This window comes from Falco naumanni, chromosome 6 (genome assembly GCF_017639655.2).
Source record: "Falco naumanni isolate bFalNau1 chromosome 6, bFalNau1.pat, whole genome shotgun sequence".
Lineage (NCBI taxonomy): Eukaryota > Metazoa > Chordata > Aves > Falconiformes > Falconidae > Falco > Falco naumanni.
Window position 1 is genome coordinate 67,626,149 of NC_054059.1, and position 15,672 is coordinate 67,641,820.

At 40.0% G+C, this 15,672-nt stretch overlaps 1 protein-coding gene across 1 annotated transcript in view; it reads left to right on the forward strand.

Moving 5' to 3' along the window:
- Window positions 1-15,672, forward strand: part of LOC121089972 (prolyl endopeptidase) — a 113,874-nt gene that overhangs the window by 58,680 nt on the left and 39,522 nt on the right. Inside the window, exons 9-10 of the mRNA XM_040597829.1 lie at window positions 6,611-6,808; window positions 10,365-10,468. Coding sequence (XP_040453763.1) covers window positions 6,611-6,808; window positions 10,365-10,468 — 302 coding nt within the window. The remainder of the gene's footprint in view (window positions 1-6,610; window positions 6,809-10,364; window positions 10,469-15,672) is intronic.

A 15,672-nucleotide genomic window follows, 5' to 3' on the forward strand; every position in this document is an offset into this window, starting at 1 on the left:
TCTAACCAAGAAATAAACACACGTGCCTACAAGGTGGTGTGAATGTCATTTGGTTTCTTCAACGTATTCTTCAAGATAGACTTTATTAGCTTTGACCTTTTTGTTTTCAGAACTGCTTATAAATGAGCTAATTTGGGAAATACAGGAAAAAAACCAAACATACTCCTGCAGTGAGGTTGCACACACACTTCATTTTACAGCTCTGAGCAGGGATTTCACAGAGGGTTGAGGTAAATTAAGATCTCTGTGAGCTGAGGGGAAGAAATAAATGATTGCTATTTTGAAATTAAATTTAAGGGGGGCCTTGGAACATATTGAAATGTGATGAGACTAGTTTCCTCCCCTTCGGAGTTTGTTTATAAAATGTTACTTTTAATTTTCCAGGAGTCTAAAATAGAACCGTAGGAGAGATTCACATCTATTTTTGAACTAGTGCTTTAAATGACCACGTAGCTGCAAGTAGGTGTGCTGGATTAGAAGGCAGCTATGAAACCATAAATGCAGACTAATCATTGCAGATACTGCAACCCTAGTTCTTAAGGCATAGGATAAACCTGCTGTCTTTAGGAGATTAAATAATTAATTTTGAGAACTGTGACACACCACACACACACGCCCCTGCCAAAACTGCCCAATACTGGTAGAGCAGGGCAACTTCAGAGTAGCAGTTGTATCGAGCCCTGTACTTCTGACAATGAAAAGAAAAATGGAATAGATCTCCTGAATAAGGAAGGCTGAGAAATAAGACATATTTCTGCATCTGTCGTAGATGGGGTGAGTGATCTTTAACAGTTCCTCGAATCTCAGTTGACCACTTAACAAGCAAGGACAAAGCTAGCAATGCTCCTGTACCTCGTACACATCTCCATACCTAAACTCAGTGCATGTAAAACTCTTCCCTTCCCTCTGCTAGAATGTGCACTCCAAATGAAAAATAGTATTTTTCTTCATACCTTTAAACCTGTTAGCTAATTCATAAATGCTTAAGAGTTTGGGGAGGGGAGTTACTGCAACTGAAATGTATCTTTTGACACTGTAGTGAAACCAGGAGGGGAAATCTGGATGAGCACCATGAAATTGTTGATCCTGAATGACAAGGATGTGCATGGGTGTGAGTAATCACAGAATCATAGAACAGTTTGGGTTGGAAAGGACCTTAAAGATCATCTAGTTCCTACTCCCTGCCATGGGCTGGGACACCTTGCACTAGACCAGTTTGCTCACATTCATGTCCTCATGTTCACCTTGGCCGTCAAGAAGCTGGTGGGTTCCATTAGTCTGTGCTAATTTTTCAAGTACCCATAGCTTTACACACTTGGGAGTTTTGCTCATGAAACAGGCGCGTGAAGGATTATGTGGCTGCTTTGCGGAGCAGTTGTGTGACCTTCTGAGTATATCCCAGAGGAAGCACCCTGCAGAGATTGCTAGTGCAGAAATGTGGTAGAGAGGAGGAAATTGGCTGCAATGCAAATGACCAGGTTGATAAGCCTCTGCTGTGAAATGTGAGGGAAAATACCCAAGAAACCAGCCAGCTGGGATGTGGCTTAGCTCTAGTGTTTCCCAGCAACAAAAGGCACCCCCTAAGATCTGGCCAAGCCAGATACAGTCCCTCAGTCACTGGGGACATGGGAAGAGGATGTGGTCCAGATGCATGTCCCTGACTGAAAGTTGTATTCTGCTCCACTGGTAGGGCTTGTGTGGCTCAGTTTAACTCTGTTTACCATGGAAAACCAGCATCAGCCACAGATGACTAAAACCTGTAGGTTACTTAAGGAAGTGTTACTCCTGATGTTTGCTGCTTCAGAAGAGCTTCTTCCCACCCCGCCCCATCTCTTGTTTGTCTGTCTCATACTGCAAGGATGTGCGGTATAAAATCCTTGTCTTGTTGAAATTGGTTGGAGCTTTGCCATTAACTTAAACATGGCAGGCTGTCACTGAGGATGGCATCTCAGAGGGAAGACATATGCTTTATGTTGTGAGGGCTCATCAACATTTACTCACATGTTTCAGAATGATTCACGTTTTATTCTATAAATTGCTCATGCTTTGCTTACAAATCTACCCATAAGTAGCCTTAAGTGGTGATTATAGGTCATTTTAAGCGAGATTGGCATGGATACCTGTTAATCTGCAGAGATACTGAAGTTTACAGTTACTGTCTGTGATGACCAAAGAAACCAAAGACCTTCCAGGTCTACTTCCCAGCTACAGCTTTGACAGTCCGTTGAAGTATATTCGCTATTTGTTGGGTGGACAGACAAGCACATTGCACACCAAGTAACTCATCGGTTTCTGCTGAAGATTTGTATCTACCTAGCTCTTCTAGCTTGCCATTTTCTTCTTCATCAGTGTATTTCAGCTTGCATCTGTCAAAGCATGTTTGTATAGTTGAACACTTAACATGCCGTTGGTACTGCTACAGAAATGAAAGATCAGAACTGTCTTAAGTAATTAAGGTTAGTGGCACAGACATTTGGTGTGAGGATTCAACCTTTGTTTTCATGAAACTATTTCAAAAGTTCATAGTATTGCAGGTGCTGTGTTAGTGGCATGCCTTTGCTACTAATGAAAGCTGCCAAAATAAAAGGTTTCTTGGAAGCAGCAATATATGAATTCCTAAAAGGTTGAACTAGAACTTCTAGAGATGGTTGAGCACATTGTCTAGGCCTTCTTAAGAAATAATTCCTCTAGGCCAAATTTAGCTATTGGGGAATCGTGTATAACCTATTGTAATCATCAAGGTGGTCACTATCATCTTCAGAGAGAAGTGCACAGTACCAAGGATAATTCTTCACACCTGCTTTCAGTACCTACAAGAGCCTCCAAATGTGTCCATCTCTCTGATGCCTGACCCACAAGGCTCACATTGGAAAAGGCAGCCTCTACATGTTTATTGTTTAGTAAAATAAATTCTTTGCCTGATGGGTATTGTAAGTAGGTGGATTCTAAGTATGCTGGAGAACAATTGATAAATTTAGGTGTAGCTGTAAGAATTATTGCTCTGTTAATTAGTATTAGCTGCAATAAACTGACCTTATACATTGAAAAGGTCCTGGATGGTTAGCTTTTTTAAAAAACACTTGTGTGAGTGAAAACTGCTCAGCAAGCAATTCACGGTATCCCAGAAAAGGGTATCCAAAATAACTGGGTGAACTACATTCTAAAGGTGCTTATTTCTGCCCGTTATCTGTAAAGGGAGCCTACAGCAATGGTGTCAGGCTTAGCTTTTAGGCATGTGAGGTTTGCAAGCACACAATCTTAAAACCTTGCAGGAAGTACAGTCACATGCAGGATACATTCTGCAAACCATGAGAGAAACCAAGGAGACTGACAGCTAATGCAACAGACTCAACAGGATCTGCAGTTCTCAGTGCCAAGCATGGGAATAACAGACTCAGCTTGTAGCTTGCAGTCAAAAAATAGCTCTTGTTAATAATTCAGCATTGTTTTAGCTTGCAGTGTAGGTAAGTGTTGGTTCTTAGTGTCTTTTTTTCTTCTGTTCTTTTCAAGTCTGCTTCAATGTTTTGCTCTGTTCTGATTTTTGCATTTTTTGTAGCTTCCATTACTGTTAAGTTTTGGAGGCAGTTAACAATGCACCAAACCCAGTTATAATACAGGTGTTATACATAGAAGCTGTGTTCCTAAATCTCACGGAATGTTTTAAAAACATTTTGTGTTGTCTTCTTATCTTTTATCTTCAGCTTGTTGAAGTGTTGACACTTTAAGTGTCAGGAAATTTCAAGAGTAAAACTGGACATTTTAGTTACAGATGTTATTTGACAATATCAGTGACATTCCTGGAATCTCATACTGATTGCAGAGCAGTTAATTCTGCAGGTAAAAATGGTGTGTGACTGCAGGGATGCTATTTTTTAAACTCATTTTGTGTTAATAAAGCAGTTATACATGTGAATGTTGGCAGATTTGTGCAGTGACAATGTAATAAATATTTAAAATTACTGCACATTCTCCTTGTTCATACAGCCAAAATAATTCTGTATTTCGAAATATGTAATAGGGTATAACAATTAAACTTAGAAAGTTTATTCTGTTCTGCAGCCTCACTTAGGAAATGTAAATCACGTCAGAGCTAAAATTGCACATCAATTACAAATGTATAAATAGTGTTATGTTGTGCTGTATCTTATTATTTCAGATCGTGGCTTCATGGTTGAAATTTCAATTACTGTTGTACCCTGGGGCTTTGGTTAGAAAATTCTCAGATTTAAAAAGCTAAGATTCTCATGAGCTAGAAGTTCATGAGGGAGTTAGTATGGGGGTAAAAAATACCAATGGTGATCTATGGGAAGAAGGGAGTAGTAAAGCTTTATTTTGGTGTTTAGGTTACAATAATTCATATGGCTAGAAAGTCAGACTAGTGTTAAATTTCACTGGTCCTTCATCAGCAATCGAGAAGGAAAGTAGACTCTGTTGAGCTATTAGGAATTAAAGATCTTCGAGCTTTAGGGGCTCACAGCAGACCTGAACCATATATGGAAGCAGGAGCTGTTAAAGAAGCTAGTTGTTACAGGATAATGAATTTTGACCTTCAATTCAGAAAGAGCTTGTTAATCTTAATGGAAGGGGCACAACTTTGAATTTTTGTTCGGGAACCTCAGTGTGCAAAGATACATTTATAAGACTGTCTTCAGTACACCTCTGTGAATTCAAATGGTTTGGTTTTATAGGACTTTGGGGAAACTGGAAAGAACTATTAAAATCTGGATAACATAAAATAGTGTAAAACTGAAATTCAGTCAATTTTGCCTTGCTTCTGTTTTGTGTTTGATGGCTCTTCCTCCGATGTTGGTATCTTAAACTCCCCATCTCACTGTGCTACTTCAACATTACAGCATGCCTCAGCCTTCAGCCCCTACCTGATTTTCCCTGCTTCTTTGATTTCATCTTTTCAGGTTTTTGCTTCCAGCAGATAAGAGAAGACATTGTCCGATGTTGGTACCCTGCCCATGATTTAGGTTTCTAGTCAGGCTTGTCAGGGAGAGGTTGCACATGCGTAGTTGGAAGAGAATCACCACTTCACCTAGTCTTACAAACAAGAAAAATGTCCCTCCTTCCCTCCTTGCAGATACTGTTTCTTGACTTTTAACTGTGTTGTGTTTGTATTTTGTCTTATTTGTATTTGATTTTTTAATCAAGTTGAAATACTTTGTTGCAAAGTAGGGTAACTAGTTCCTTAAACGACAGAGTTACTAAGGGAGATGAAGAAGCTTCTATTTTTTTCCTGTCTGCATGACTAAATAAATGTATTTTTCACTGAAGATCTAAAGCCAGTGGCACACTGGAGACAGGCGAGAGCATATTACATGATATATTTTGGGTGAACTGGAGCCCTGAAGATTTCTACACTTCACACGATATAGAGATGGGGATTGAAGTGAGATGGTCAGTAGAACTGCAGGGATTTTCGTAGAAGTTGCCAGCCTAGACTTTTTTTAAAAAAAATCAGTTTGGATTTTCCAAAGGGCAGTTAAAAAAATAAGCATTCCATGAAAAAGTTCACATAATTTTTTGTATTTATTCTGAGGACCAAACTCATAATGTGACAGGTTCTGTGAAGCAAAAGCCATCATTCCTGCACAGCCAAGGTGGGCAGCTCTGCAGGGGTCCAGGACTGCCAGGAGGGGCATAAAGGAAACGCCTCTGCCGAGCGCTTTGTTCCGGGGCCCTTTTGCCAGACTGAGTTCACTCTGCTGCATTCTGTTCTACTACCTTAGGGTCTCAAGAATGTTTTTCAACAACATTAGCTTCTTGAATAAACATGCTTTTTTTAAAAATGGCTGTTGAAGATCACCTCAGAATAGCCCCTTTCTCCTACCTGTTAGAGCTTGTTTACAAGAATAGCCTGAGTAAGAACAATGAAGCAATAAAAACAAGATTAATAGTAACCTCTAGGTTCTAGACTAGGGGTCCTCAAACTACGGCCCGCAGGCTGGATACAGCCCCCCAGGGTCCTCAATCCGGCCCTCGGTATTTACACACACACACACACACACACCCCGCCGGGGGTTGGGGGGAAACCAAGCAGCCGCAGATGACTGCCTGCCACTGCATCCGTGTGCCGGCCCCCTGGTTAAAAAGTTTGAGGACCCCTGCTCTAGACTTTAATGTTCAATACAGGATCACAGGTGTTTTTATTCTTACTAGTTTAGCTTGAGTCTAAATCCTGATTATTATTTTGGTTTTCATGCATTTCCACAAGTATTGCTGGCAAAGATCAATGGTTTGCTTGGGTTTTGCATTGAAGTATGTCATATTTAAGAGCAGTATTGATCTATAAACACCCCAAACATATAAGCATCTTGATTAAGCATCTTTATTGCCATGTCTGTATAAACTAGCTTCAAGCAGGCATGGTTAGTGCATTTCCAAAAAATGTCAGCCTTTACTTTTGGGTTCACTTTTTTGTTTCAGAAGGCAAGTGACTTCTAAAGATTTAAGAGTTAAATTCAATGCGTGTCAGAAATTTTGGTGCATGTATTTAGGTATGCTAAAGAATTTTAGAATCAAATTATGTCTGATTTTTTTTTTCTTTCTTACAATTTTTAACTCTATTTTCTTGGCTTTGTTTTTTCTTTTCCACACTCTGCAGAATGGGTTGCTTGTGTGAGGTCCAACTTCCTGGTTTTGTGCTATCTGCATGACGTGAAGAATATCCTGCAACTTCATGACCTAGCTACTGGTGCACATCTCAAGACTTTCCCCCTCGAGGTTGGCAGTATTGTGGGATATAGTGGCCAAAAGAAGGACACCGAAATATTTTATCAGTTTACTTCCTTTTTATCTCCAGGTAAGTTTGGATTTTTTTTCTTCCTTCATTATTATTCCTTTTGCTAAGAGCAGTGTCTATATTGTTTTCTGTTGTTTAGTAGTTATATAAAACTGCTTCCCCTCCTGTAGTAAGCACCAGTCAAATGCACCAAATGCACCAGTCCTGGGTCCATGAAGCTTAAATAATATGGCTACTAATATTAGAGAGACCTGCGTTGAGAAATTGCTCAAGACTGGCTTGTGCTTGACATGAAACTGTAGTATTCTCACAGTTCTTGCTTCATACAGCAAAGTACAAGTTTACAAATTCTGTTGAAGACAATTGTTAATGTATTGTGACTTTAATCACAATTTTGATGAACGTTAATAAAAGTCACAAAAATTCTCTCTCTGACAGCTTTGTGATTCATTTATGCATAGCCTCATTAGAGCATCCTTACTGTCTGTTCTTGCAACACTTGATGTTTGTTGGATTGCTGTACAAATCGTTTGTACAATCCTGCAAAGCCAGAGCCTGTCCAAAGCGTTATGTAATATGTGTGGCACACCAGGAAGGGAGTTTCTTTGCAATTGTCAAGCTAGTATATAAAATAAAATGTATTTTCTATTCTCTTCCCCTGCCCTTCCGCCCTGCCTTTCTCCCTGCCCCAAGCAATCAATAGCTAATGCAGGACAGAATTCAAATATGGAGAGGGGAGATATGCTCCAGACTCTTTGTCTTCTTCCAGGGTTTTGAGTGAACACGAATCAGGTGATCAAAAATGTTCATAAAGCATGTGACGTACATTTTTGCTGTTTCAGTTAGAGCACAGCCACATTGCAAAATGGCTATATAATAGTTTTGATAGGTTTGCTGGTTTTCCTAGAAAGGATTGTGTCAAATTTTCAAAATTATGTTTCAAGCTTAGCAGATCAGTGTGGTGAATTGCCTATTGTTATCTTACTGTTTACATAACCAGAAATAAGATATGTTTCCAGTTCCTCTTTTAAATAAACTTTCAAACAACATTCACATCATTGCAGCCATTGCATCTGGAGAGGAGTTTGAGGACACTCTTCATCCTAGCTTAATGGTTCAGCTAGTTCACTTGCTCACATCCCACCATGTAGGCCAGTAGATGCACCATTCATCCCAGCTGAGCCAACAGAGTCTCTGCAGTTGCTAACCGTATGGAGGGGAAGAGCCCAGAGATGTATTTTAGCTTGTGGGTTGCCAGCCAGCCAGCAATGGCTGCTCTCACTGCCTGCTGGTTGCTTAGGCAGGGTATTTTGTCTCCTTTTAATTCATGTGCTCAGCATCTACAGAGGATTCCCCATGGCATAGCTCTGTTAGCTGGGGCAGAGCAACCTGGAATCTAGAAGAAAGAAGAAGGGAAGACACGGAGGTAGACTGTATGGGAATAAGGAAAGGGTGAGGAAAGCAGTCCAGAGAGGTAATGTTTAGGAACGTGTGTGCATATTTTTTAATTTCCATGCCACCTCCATTTACCCTATTAGTGGAATAACCAGACAAAAGATACAGGGCTGGTCCTTGATTAACGTAGTTCTTCCTACTTAACTATTCAAAATCAATATAATTTGCACTTGCATTAAGTTGCACTATTTTTTTGTAATGAGAAACAAATTAACATAGTGGTGTTTAACACCTAACAAAAGTATTAGTAAACTTACATATGAAATAGTGAATAAAGCCGCTTAAAACAAGACATCATAAAAATATTTTTGCTATTCCCTGAAAATATGGTTATCCCTACTGTCCAGTCCAGTAAGCACTTACTTGAGCACTCTAGTGTGTTGCATTTGTTTAGCACCCAGCAAAAAAGTGCAGGCTCTGACATTACTATGTTTTTGGATATTAACTGCCATGCAGCTAAAAATATAACAAAACAGGAGATGCCGTACCGGGGTTGAATTGCATATTACTGTAATACGAGGTTGATTGACTCCTGAAATGCAGCCTGTGACTGTGCTTATACTTCATCATGTGGCTTCCTAATATGGAACTGTTCTGCCTGCTCTCTGTGTAATGTTTGCTAATACATTATCTAGCTTGGGCAGCTGTATATATGTCAAATGACTGCTCTGCCTATTACTGCCTGGTGTGCTTTCCTTTGTGCTTTCGCATCACTTTCTGGATCCTAATCTTTAAGGGAAATGCTGCTTTAATGCTTGTTTGTACCTGTCACCCTGCATTAGGCTTGCTAGTCACTTTGTGACAAATGAAGGAAAAAAAAAAAATCCCAGCAGATTAGAGTAGTTCTACTTTTATTCCCCTATTAATGCACCATTATGGAAAGAGGCTTTATCAGTTATTAGAAGTGTTGATGTTCATCTGTGTTCCTTTGCCAAGCTGTATCTTTTTGATTTTCCACAGTCTATAAAAGTGATTTAATGAGGCAATTCCCTTCTATGAGATACGGTTCCTCATTATCTCATGTCTCAGTATAAGTTTTTATGTCTATAACCTCTGCAATAATTACTTCTGGCCTCCTGGAAGTGTCTAAAATATACTTCAGTCAAGTCCTGTCCACCTTGATTAGTTTTATTACGTTGAGGATCCCTGTAGAGGGCTTGTTGCCTTAACTTTTAGCATTCTTTTCCCTAATATACATTTGAAATCTTATAGAGACCAGCTTGTAAAGCAGAAAATCAAAGAGTAATTAACACGGAGGTTAGTTTTATGTATCATATGTATCTGTAGTGTATTCATGAATGTTAGGATTTACTAACTAGTGTGCAAACATGAGAGTCATGCTGTATGACAGGTGCTCAAATGTTATTAGGATTGAATGACAGGAAATACGATTTATAGTCTAAAGGCAAACTTCTTCTTGGCTAATTACACATCTGTGTAGTGTCCAGGTTGCTGCAGTCTCTGGTATTCTGCCTCTGCTCCAACCTTAGAGTTTTATAATGCTTATAGACAAACTTTTCTCATGTGCACAGTCCTTTGGAAATCATAGGTGCAACTCAAGCAGTTGAATTTGCCTTGAAACCTGCAGGATCAGGATGTAAAATAAATTATGAGTCCAAATTCTGTTCAGTTTACATAGGTAACCTCTGCTACTCTGCCATAATTTCAAGTGGATGCTCAGCTCTTTCCATTATTTGGGGGTCTGTTTGAATTGTAATTTCAAAGTATTTTATCATAAAGAGAAAAATGTTGACCTGAGTGAAATGCTTGATATATTAATTTTCAGACTGGTAGCTCTAGAAGAGATGCTTTTAAAATGACTTTATACTTCTTTCTTCCAACATTATAATTCTCAGTAAGTGCTGTGTAACTTTATGAAAACAAATCTTTTTTTCCATTTTATTTCACCCACTTTGTATACTTGGCTGTGTATGGGCAGTGAGAATTATTCTTTTTGTACAGAAAGCCTTTACACCCTACCTAGATGAAGTGCATATATGTATGTGTTGAATTATATATTAACTGTAAGAATGTGTCTGGAGCTACTGTTTTTCACCCTGCTGAGTTACCTTTGCCATTCATTACTCCATGAGAGTGGCAAAACTGGTATCCTTTTAATGATGGACATACACAAAGCTCACAATCTTGCATTCTGTTTTAGGTATTATATATCACTGTGATCTGACCAAAGAGGAACTGGAGCCAAGAGTTTTCCGGGAGGTGACTGTGAAAGGATTTGATCCTTCAGTTTACCAGACAGTTCAGGTAATAAACGTGAATCCTGTTGTCTTGCTGTAATCACTTATGCAAGAGTTTAACAAAATTCCACTTGGCTAAGGGTGAGAGTGCTTTGATTAACTCCTGGGTTGCAGGTCTGTGTGTGCTCTGAAGGAATTCCACCAAGTCTTGTTAGAGATTGGAAGATGCCACTGCAAGTAACGAGGCCAGACTCAATATTCAGTTGTCTTACGTTATGAGGCAACATTAATTTTTTCCAATGTTACGGTGTCCTTTGATACTTGTTTTTAACATCAAGCTGCTGCTTTTCCATGTTTATGTATTTCTACCACCAGGACAAGTTGGCATGGTTTCCGTAGGAAAGTGTGTGATAGGGCAAGGCTTAAGAGGCAGTGGAGAAATAGAGGAAACTTGGAATAACCAGTTATCTTCCCAGGACTTCCACAGTATTCCGGGGCCCACTGTGGGAAGTGGCAACAATAGATAAAACACTTCTGTCCCCACCACTCTTGTATAAAAATACTGAAGAATCTGCCACAAGTTCACACTGTGGATCTTTATTAAGACCTCAAGAGGAAACTGGGAGGAAAGAAGTAAATGTGTTGATTCATTTGTAGCTGGCATCAAATGTGAAAGCTGTAGAACTGTGAAAGGTCTTAACCATGATTATTTGGAAGGAAAGCAGGAAAATATCTAGTGATGTGAACAGAAAAATTATGTTCGTTCATGCTGTATAAGAATATTCCTTCTGTCCACCTTTCCAAGAAGTACCATATTAGATTGCGTTGATTAATGCAGTTACACATGGAGCAACTTACTTGATTTTTGTAAGAGCAGGATTAGGTCCTTTGCTTGCAGTGCTGGAACAACTAGAACAAGGAGCACATGATAAAAGCAATTTAAAATACATACATATGTATAATTAACATTTCTAATGTAAAACCTCATGAAGCAATTATTGTACAGGTCTAACGGCTTTTAGTATTGGATGTTTAAACCATTTGGGGCAGGGAACCTTCCATTCTATTTGTACACTACCCAGTACCATAGGATCTAGGTCCATGGGATATTGCTTCAGTACTTAATAAACAGTAGGTTAACACTGCGTGGATACTCTTAGCAGCTTCCCAAGGTTCTTAATGATTCATTCGGACTCCATGAATAAAGAATTGAAAGACAAACATATTTATCTTGTGTAGCATGGTTTCATGAAAAACAGGTGTGGTCAGATATTCGTGCTGCCTCTTGGGAGGGCAAGATTGTACAGATGGTTTATAAAGCCATCAAAGGCTCAAATTTCCTAAGAGGCTTTATGCCTTGATAAAACAAATGCCCCTGAGTTTAAAAGTTTGCACAAGTGGAGTGCATGACATTACAGACATGGATGATCTACAGACTGGTTCAATGAGACATAAACATGGAAAGAAATGAGTGAGGTCTCTCCTAGCAAGGTTTAATCCACTCAGTAAATTCCTCAGGAATCTGGAGAATAAAATCTTTGCTGATAAAGTACTTGGAGTCAACAAAGACTGGCAGATAACAAAGAAAGGATAGGAGGTTACTGATTTATAATGATGTGAACTGCTTGTTAAATGGTCCCATTACGGCAATCTGCATTTCAGTATAGCCAAGTGAAGGTAAGACATGTGGGAACCAGGGAGGAATTTATCCCACTTCAAAATCTGAAATCAGGTGGGTTGTGTCAGCTGGTCTCCCAGAACTCCCTTTGCAGTCCCTGGAAGGCTATACACTGCATCTGCAGTAACAAGCAGTGTGGCTTAATAATCATAGGAGTGTAATGGCTTGTGCTGAGGATCCAGCGTCTGTTCTGAGAGCTTTACTTTGAACTAGCTGTAGTCCTGTCCTGTCCTGTAGACTGAATTTCTATTATTGAAGTACTTTTGATGTGCTCCTGCAGTGTATCTGCTACACGAGTTTCATCCAGAAGGAATCCAGTCTGCAAGCATTGAGACCTCTGCTGTGGGAAGTGAAGGTGGTGAGGACACTTGCTTTAGAACTAAAATGCTGTTGTAGGTGCACCAAAGGCTTAGACAGGTATTTCAGTTTAGTAGCATGGAGACTCCGTTGGAGGTGCCTGTTTCTTACACTTAAGTGAAGCCGTGTCAGAATTATCATAAAATTATAGAATGATTTGAGTAGGGACAATAAAGGTCATCTAGTTCCAACCTTCCTGCCACGAGCAAGGACACCTGCCACTAGACCAGGTTGCTCAAAGCCCCATCCAGCCTGGCCTTGAATAGTGCCAGGGATGGGGCATCCACAGCTTCTCTGGGCAACCTGTTCTGTCCCTCACCACCCTCACAGTAAAGAATTTCTTCCTAATACCTAATCTAAATCTATCCTCTTTCAGTTTAAAGCCATTCCTCCTTGTCCTTTCACTACATGCCCTTGTAAAAAGTCCCTCTCCAGCTTTCTTCTAGGTCCCCTTTAGGTACTGAAAGGCTGCTATAAGGTCTCTCTGGAGCCGTCTCTTCTCCAGGCTGAACAAGCCCAACTTTCTCAGGCTGTCTTCTCAGGAGAGGTGCTCCAGCCCTCTGATCATCTTTGTGGCCTTCCTCTGGACTTGTTCCAACAAGTCCATGTCCTTTTTAAGTTGGGGACTCCAGAGCTGAACATGGTACTCCAGGTGGGATCTCATGAGAGTGGAGTAGAGGGGAAGAATAACCTCCCTTGACCTGCTGGTCACGCTTCTTTTGATGCAGCCCAGGATTTAGGCTGCAAGTGTATATTACCAGGCCATGTAGAGCTTCCCAACCACCAGCACCCCCAGTCCTTCTCATCAGGGATGTTCTCAGTCCATTCTCTGTCCAGTCTGTATTGATACTGGGGGTTGCTCCGACCCATGTGCAGGACCTTGCACTTGGCCTTCATGTGTTTCGCTTGGGCCCACCTCTCAAGTCTGTCAAGGTCCCTCTGGATGGCATCCCTTCCCTCCAGTGTGTTGGCTGCACTGCACAGCTTGGTGTCATTGGCAAACTTGCTGAGGGTGTACTCAGTCCCACTGTCCATGTTGCCAACAAAGATGTTGAACAGCCCCGGTCTCAGTACTGACCCCGGAGGTACTCCATTCATCACCAGTCTCCACTTGGACATTGAGCCATTGATCACAACTCTTTGAGTGTGACCATCCAGCCAATTCCTTATCCACTGAGTTGTCCACCTGTCAAATCCATGTCTCCAGTTTAGAGACAAGGATGCTGTGTGGGACACTGTCAAAAGCTTTGCACAATTAGCTAAGTTTAAGGCTTATAAAGTTGAAGAGAAATTACTCCCATTGACTTAATAACAAGTATTGTGACTAAAAAGATTATGCAAAATATACACTTTTAAGTTGTATGTGATCTTTCCGCTAAACACAGCTTTTGTAAGCCCCTGATAAAATACTGTGCCCTGGTCAGGACTTTAAGAAAGATACAGAACTTCTAGATAGAATTCGTAAAAATTTGTTGAAATCATAGAATCATTTCAGTTGGAAAAGACCTTTAAGATTATCGAGTCCAACAATAAACCCAGCACTGCCGAGTCCACCACTAAACTATGTTCCTAAGCACCACATCTATGCGCCTTTTAAATACCTTCAGGGATGGTGACTCACCCAAAATAATTGGGGATCTAGAAAAACAGTCATTATATTGTGATGCTTAGTGTATTTAACACCTGCAATTTATAAAAGAAATATAGAAGGGGGGAGGCATTATTTCATATGTAGGATATTGCGTCTGTAGAGTAAGAAGAAGAGTGGAATAGAGGATTTTTCATACTGTAGACAAAGGTATAACAAGATCTGATGCCTAAAGTGGAACTTAAATAAGCTTAGCCTGGAAAAAGGTGAAATGACCTAGGAGATAAAAGTTAAGCAACACTATAACAGTAACACATGGCTTGGAGTCTTTGAAAGGAGATTAGATATTTTTCTTTATCTCTTTATTTTTACTTTTGCCTCCAGCACATACACAGGGCATATTCTGTAAAAGCATGAAGACAGTAGTGTGTGTGCATGAGGTGGTTGTAAACAGTACCATCTGTTTGTCTCTGCATCTCCAGAGAGAAGTAAGAGTGTTGTAGATGGCAGTTTGCTAGAAACATTCACACGGAGGATACATTTTTACTGCTTCACTCAAATTCATTAAGGGACTTCCACAAAGTAACTTCAGAGCATAGTGAGCTGAAAAAGAGAAAGAAAACAGCATTCTCTTTAGGAAACAACTTGGTACAATTATAATACTGCCATCAACCTCAGACGGATAATAATGGAACGCAAATACCCATGTAATTAAAAAGGGTTTAGAAGGGATTGCCATAAATTAGAAGTAATGTATTTTTCTAGTAAATCAAATTTTATGAAATAAATGTCTGGAAAAACAAAATCTAATTTTACATTTAAATCAATTACATGCTAAATTAAGGTAAAATAGAATAGTAATACAAATAATTTTGAGGAGGAAGCATGCTGTTGCTATGCCCTTGGAATCCTTCACTTTGTACATCACTGGCAGAGCTTCACCACTAGGCTGTAACGGGGTGGAAGTCAGTATTCCTGTTTCTGGTTTTCTCCTTACTCCGTCTCAGTACCAGCTCTAGGGAAATGCAACCTGTGTAGTTACACTGGGATCAGTGCTTGTAAAGAGCACTCTTGGCTCACCACTCATCATCCAGTTTTGCCTTTTCTCAACAAATGATCTCGGCATGGCAGCATCTTGAAAATTAGTTTCCCATATCATTCAGATCGATGGAGAAATCTCAGCTGAGCTGTGAAAGAGGCTTTTTGTCAGGGCCAGAGCCGGGACTGCCTGGGCACCTTTGTAGTAACTCAGCCTGCCAGTGCTACACACTCCTGCCAGACTTTAGTCCTCGTTTTCATCTGTGGGGTCCCACTTGGACCCTTGATGATGCTTCTGCTTGGAGGAGGAAAAGGGAGATGGGAGCTTATCAAAGCAGTTTATAAATGGCTGTCAACTAGATTAAAGTCTTGCATAGCCACTGCAAAACTCAGCAGCATTGCAGGGCATTGTGAAAGAAATGCAAAATTAAGAATGCAAGAAATATACTGAGAATAGGCAAAGATTGCTGATTACAGGAGAATAAAAAACACTAAGGGATTTATTTCATCATTTTAATTTCCATCAGAATTACTAAGCAGTAAAGAAAAATATTGCCGGCCCTGTCCTGATCTGTGTCCTTAATGAAAGGCAGGTCTCCTGCCAAGGTTT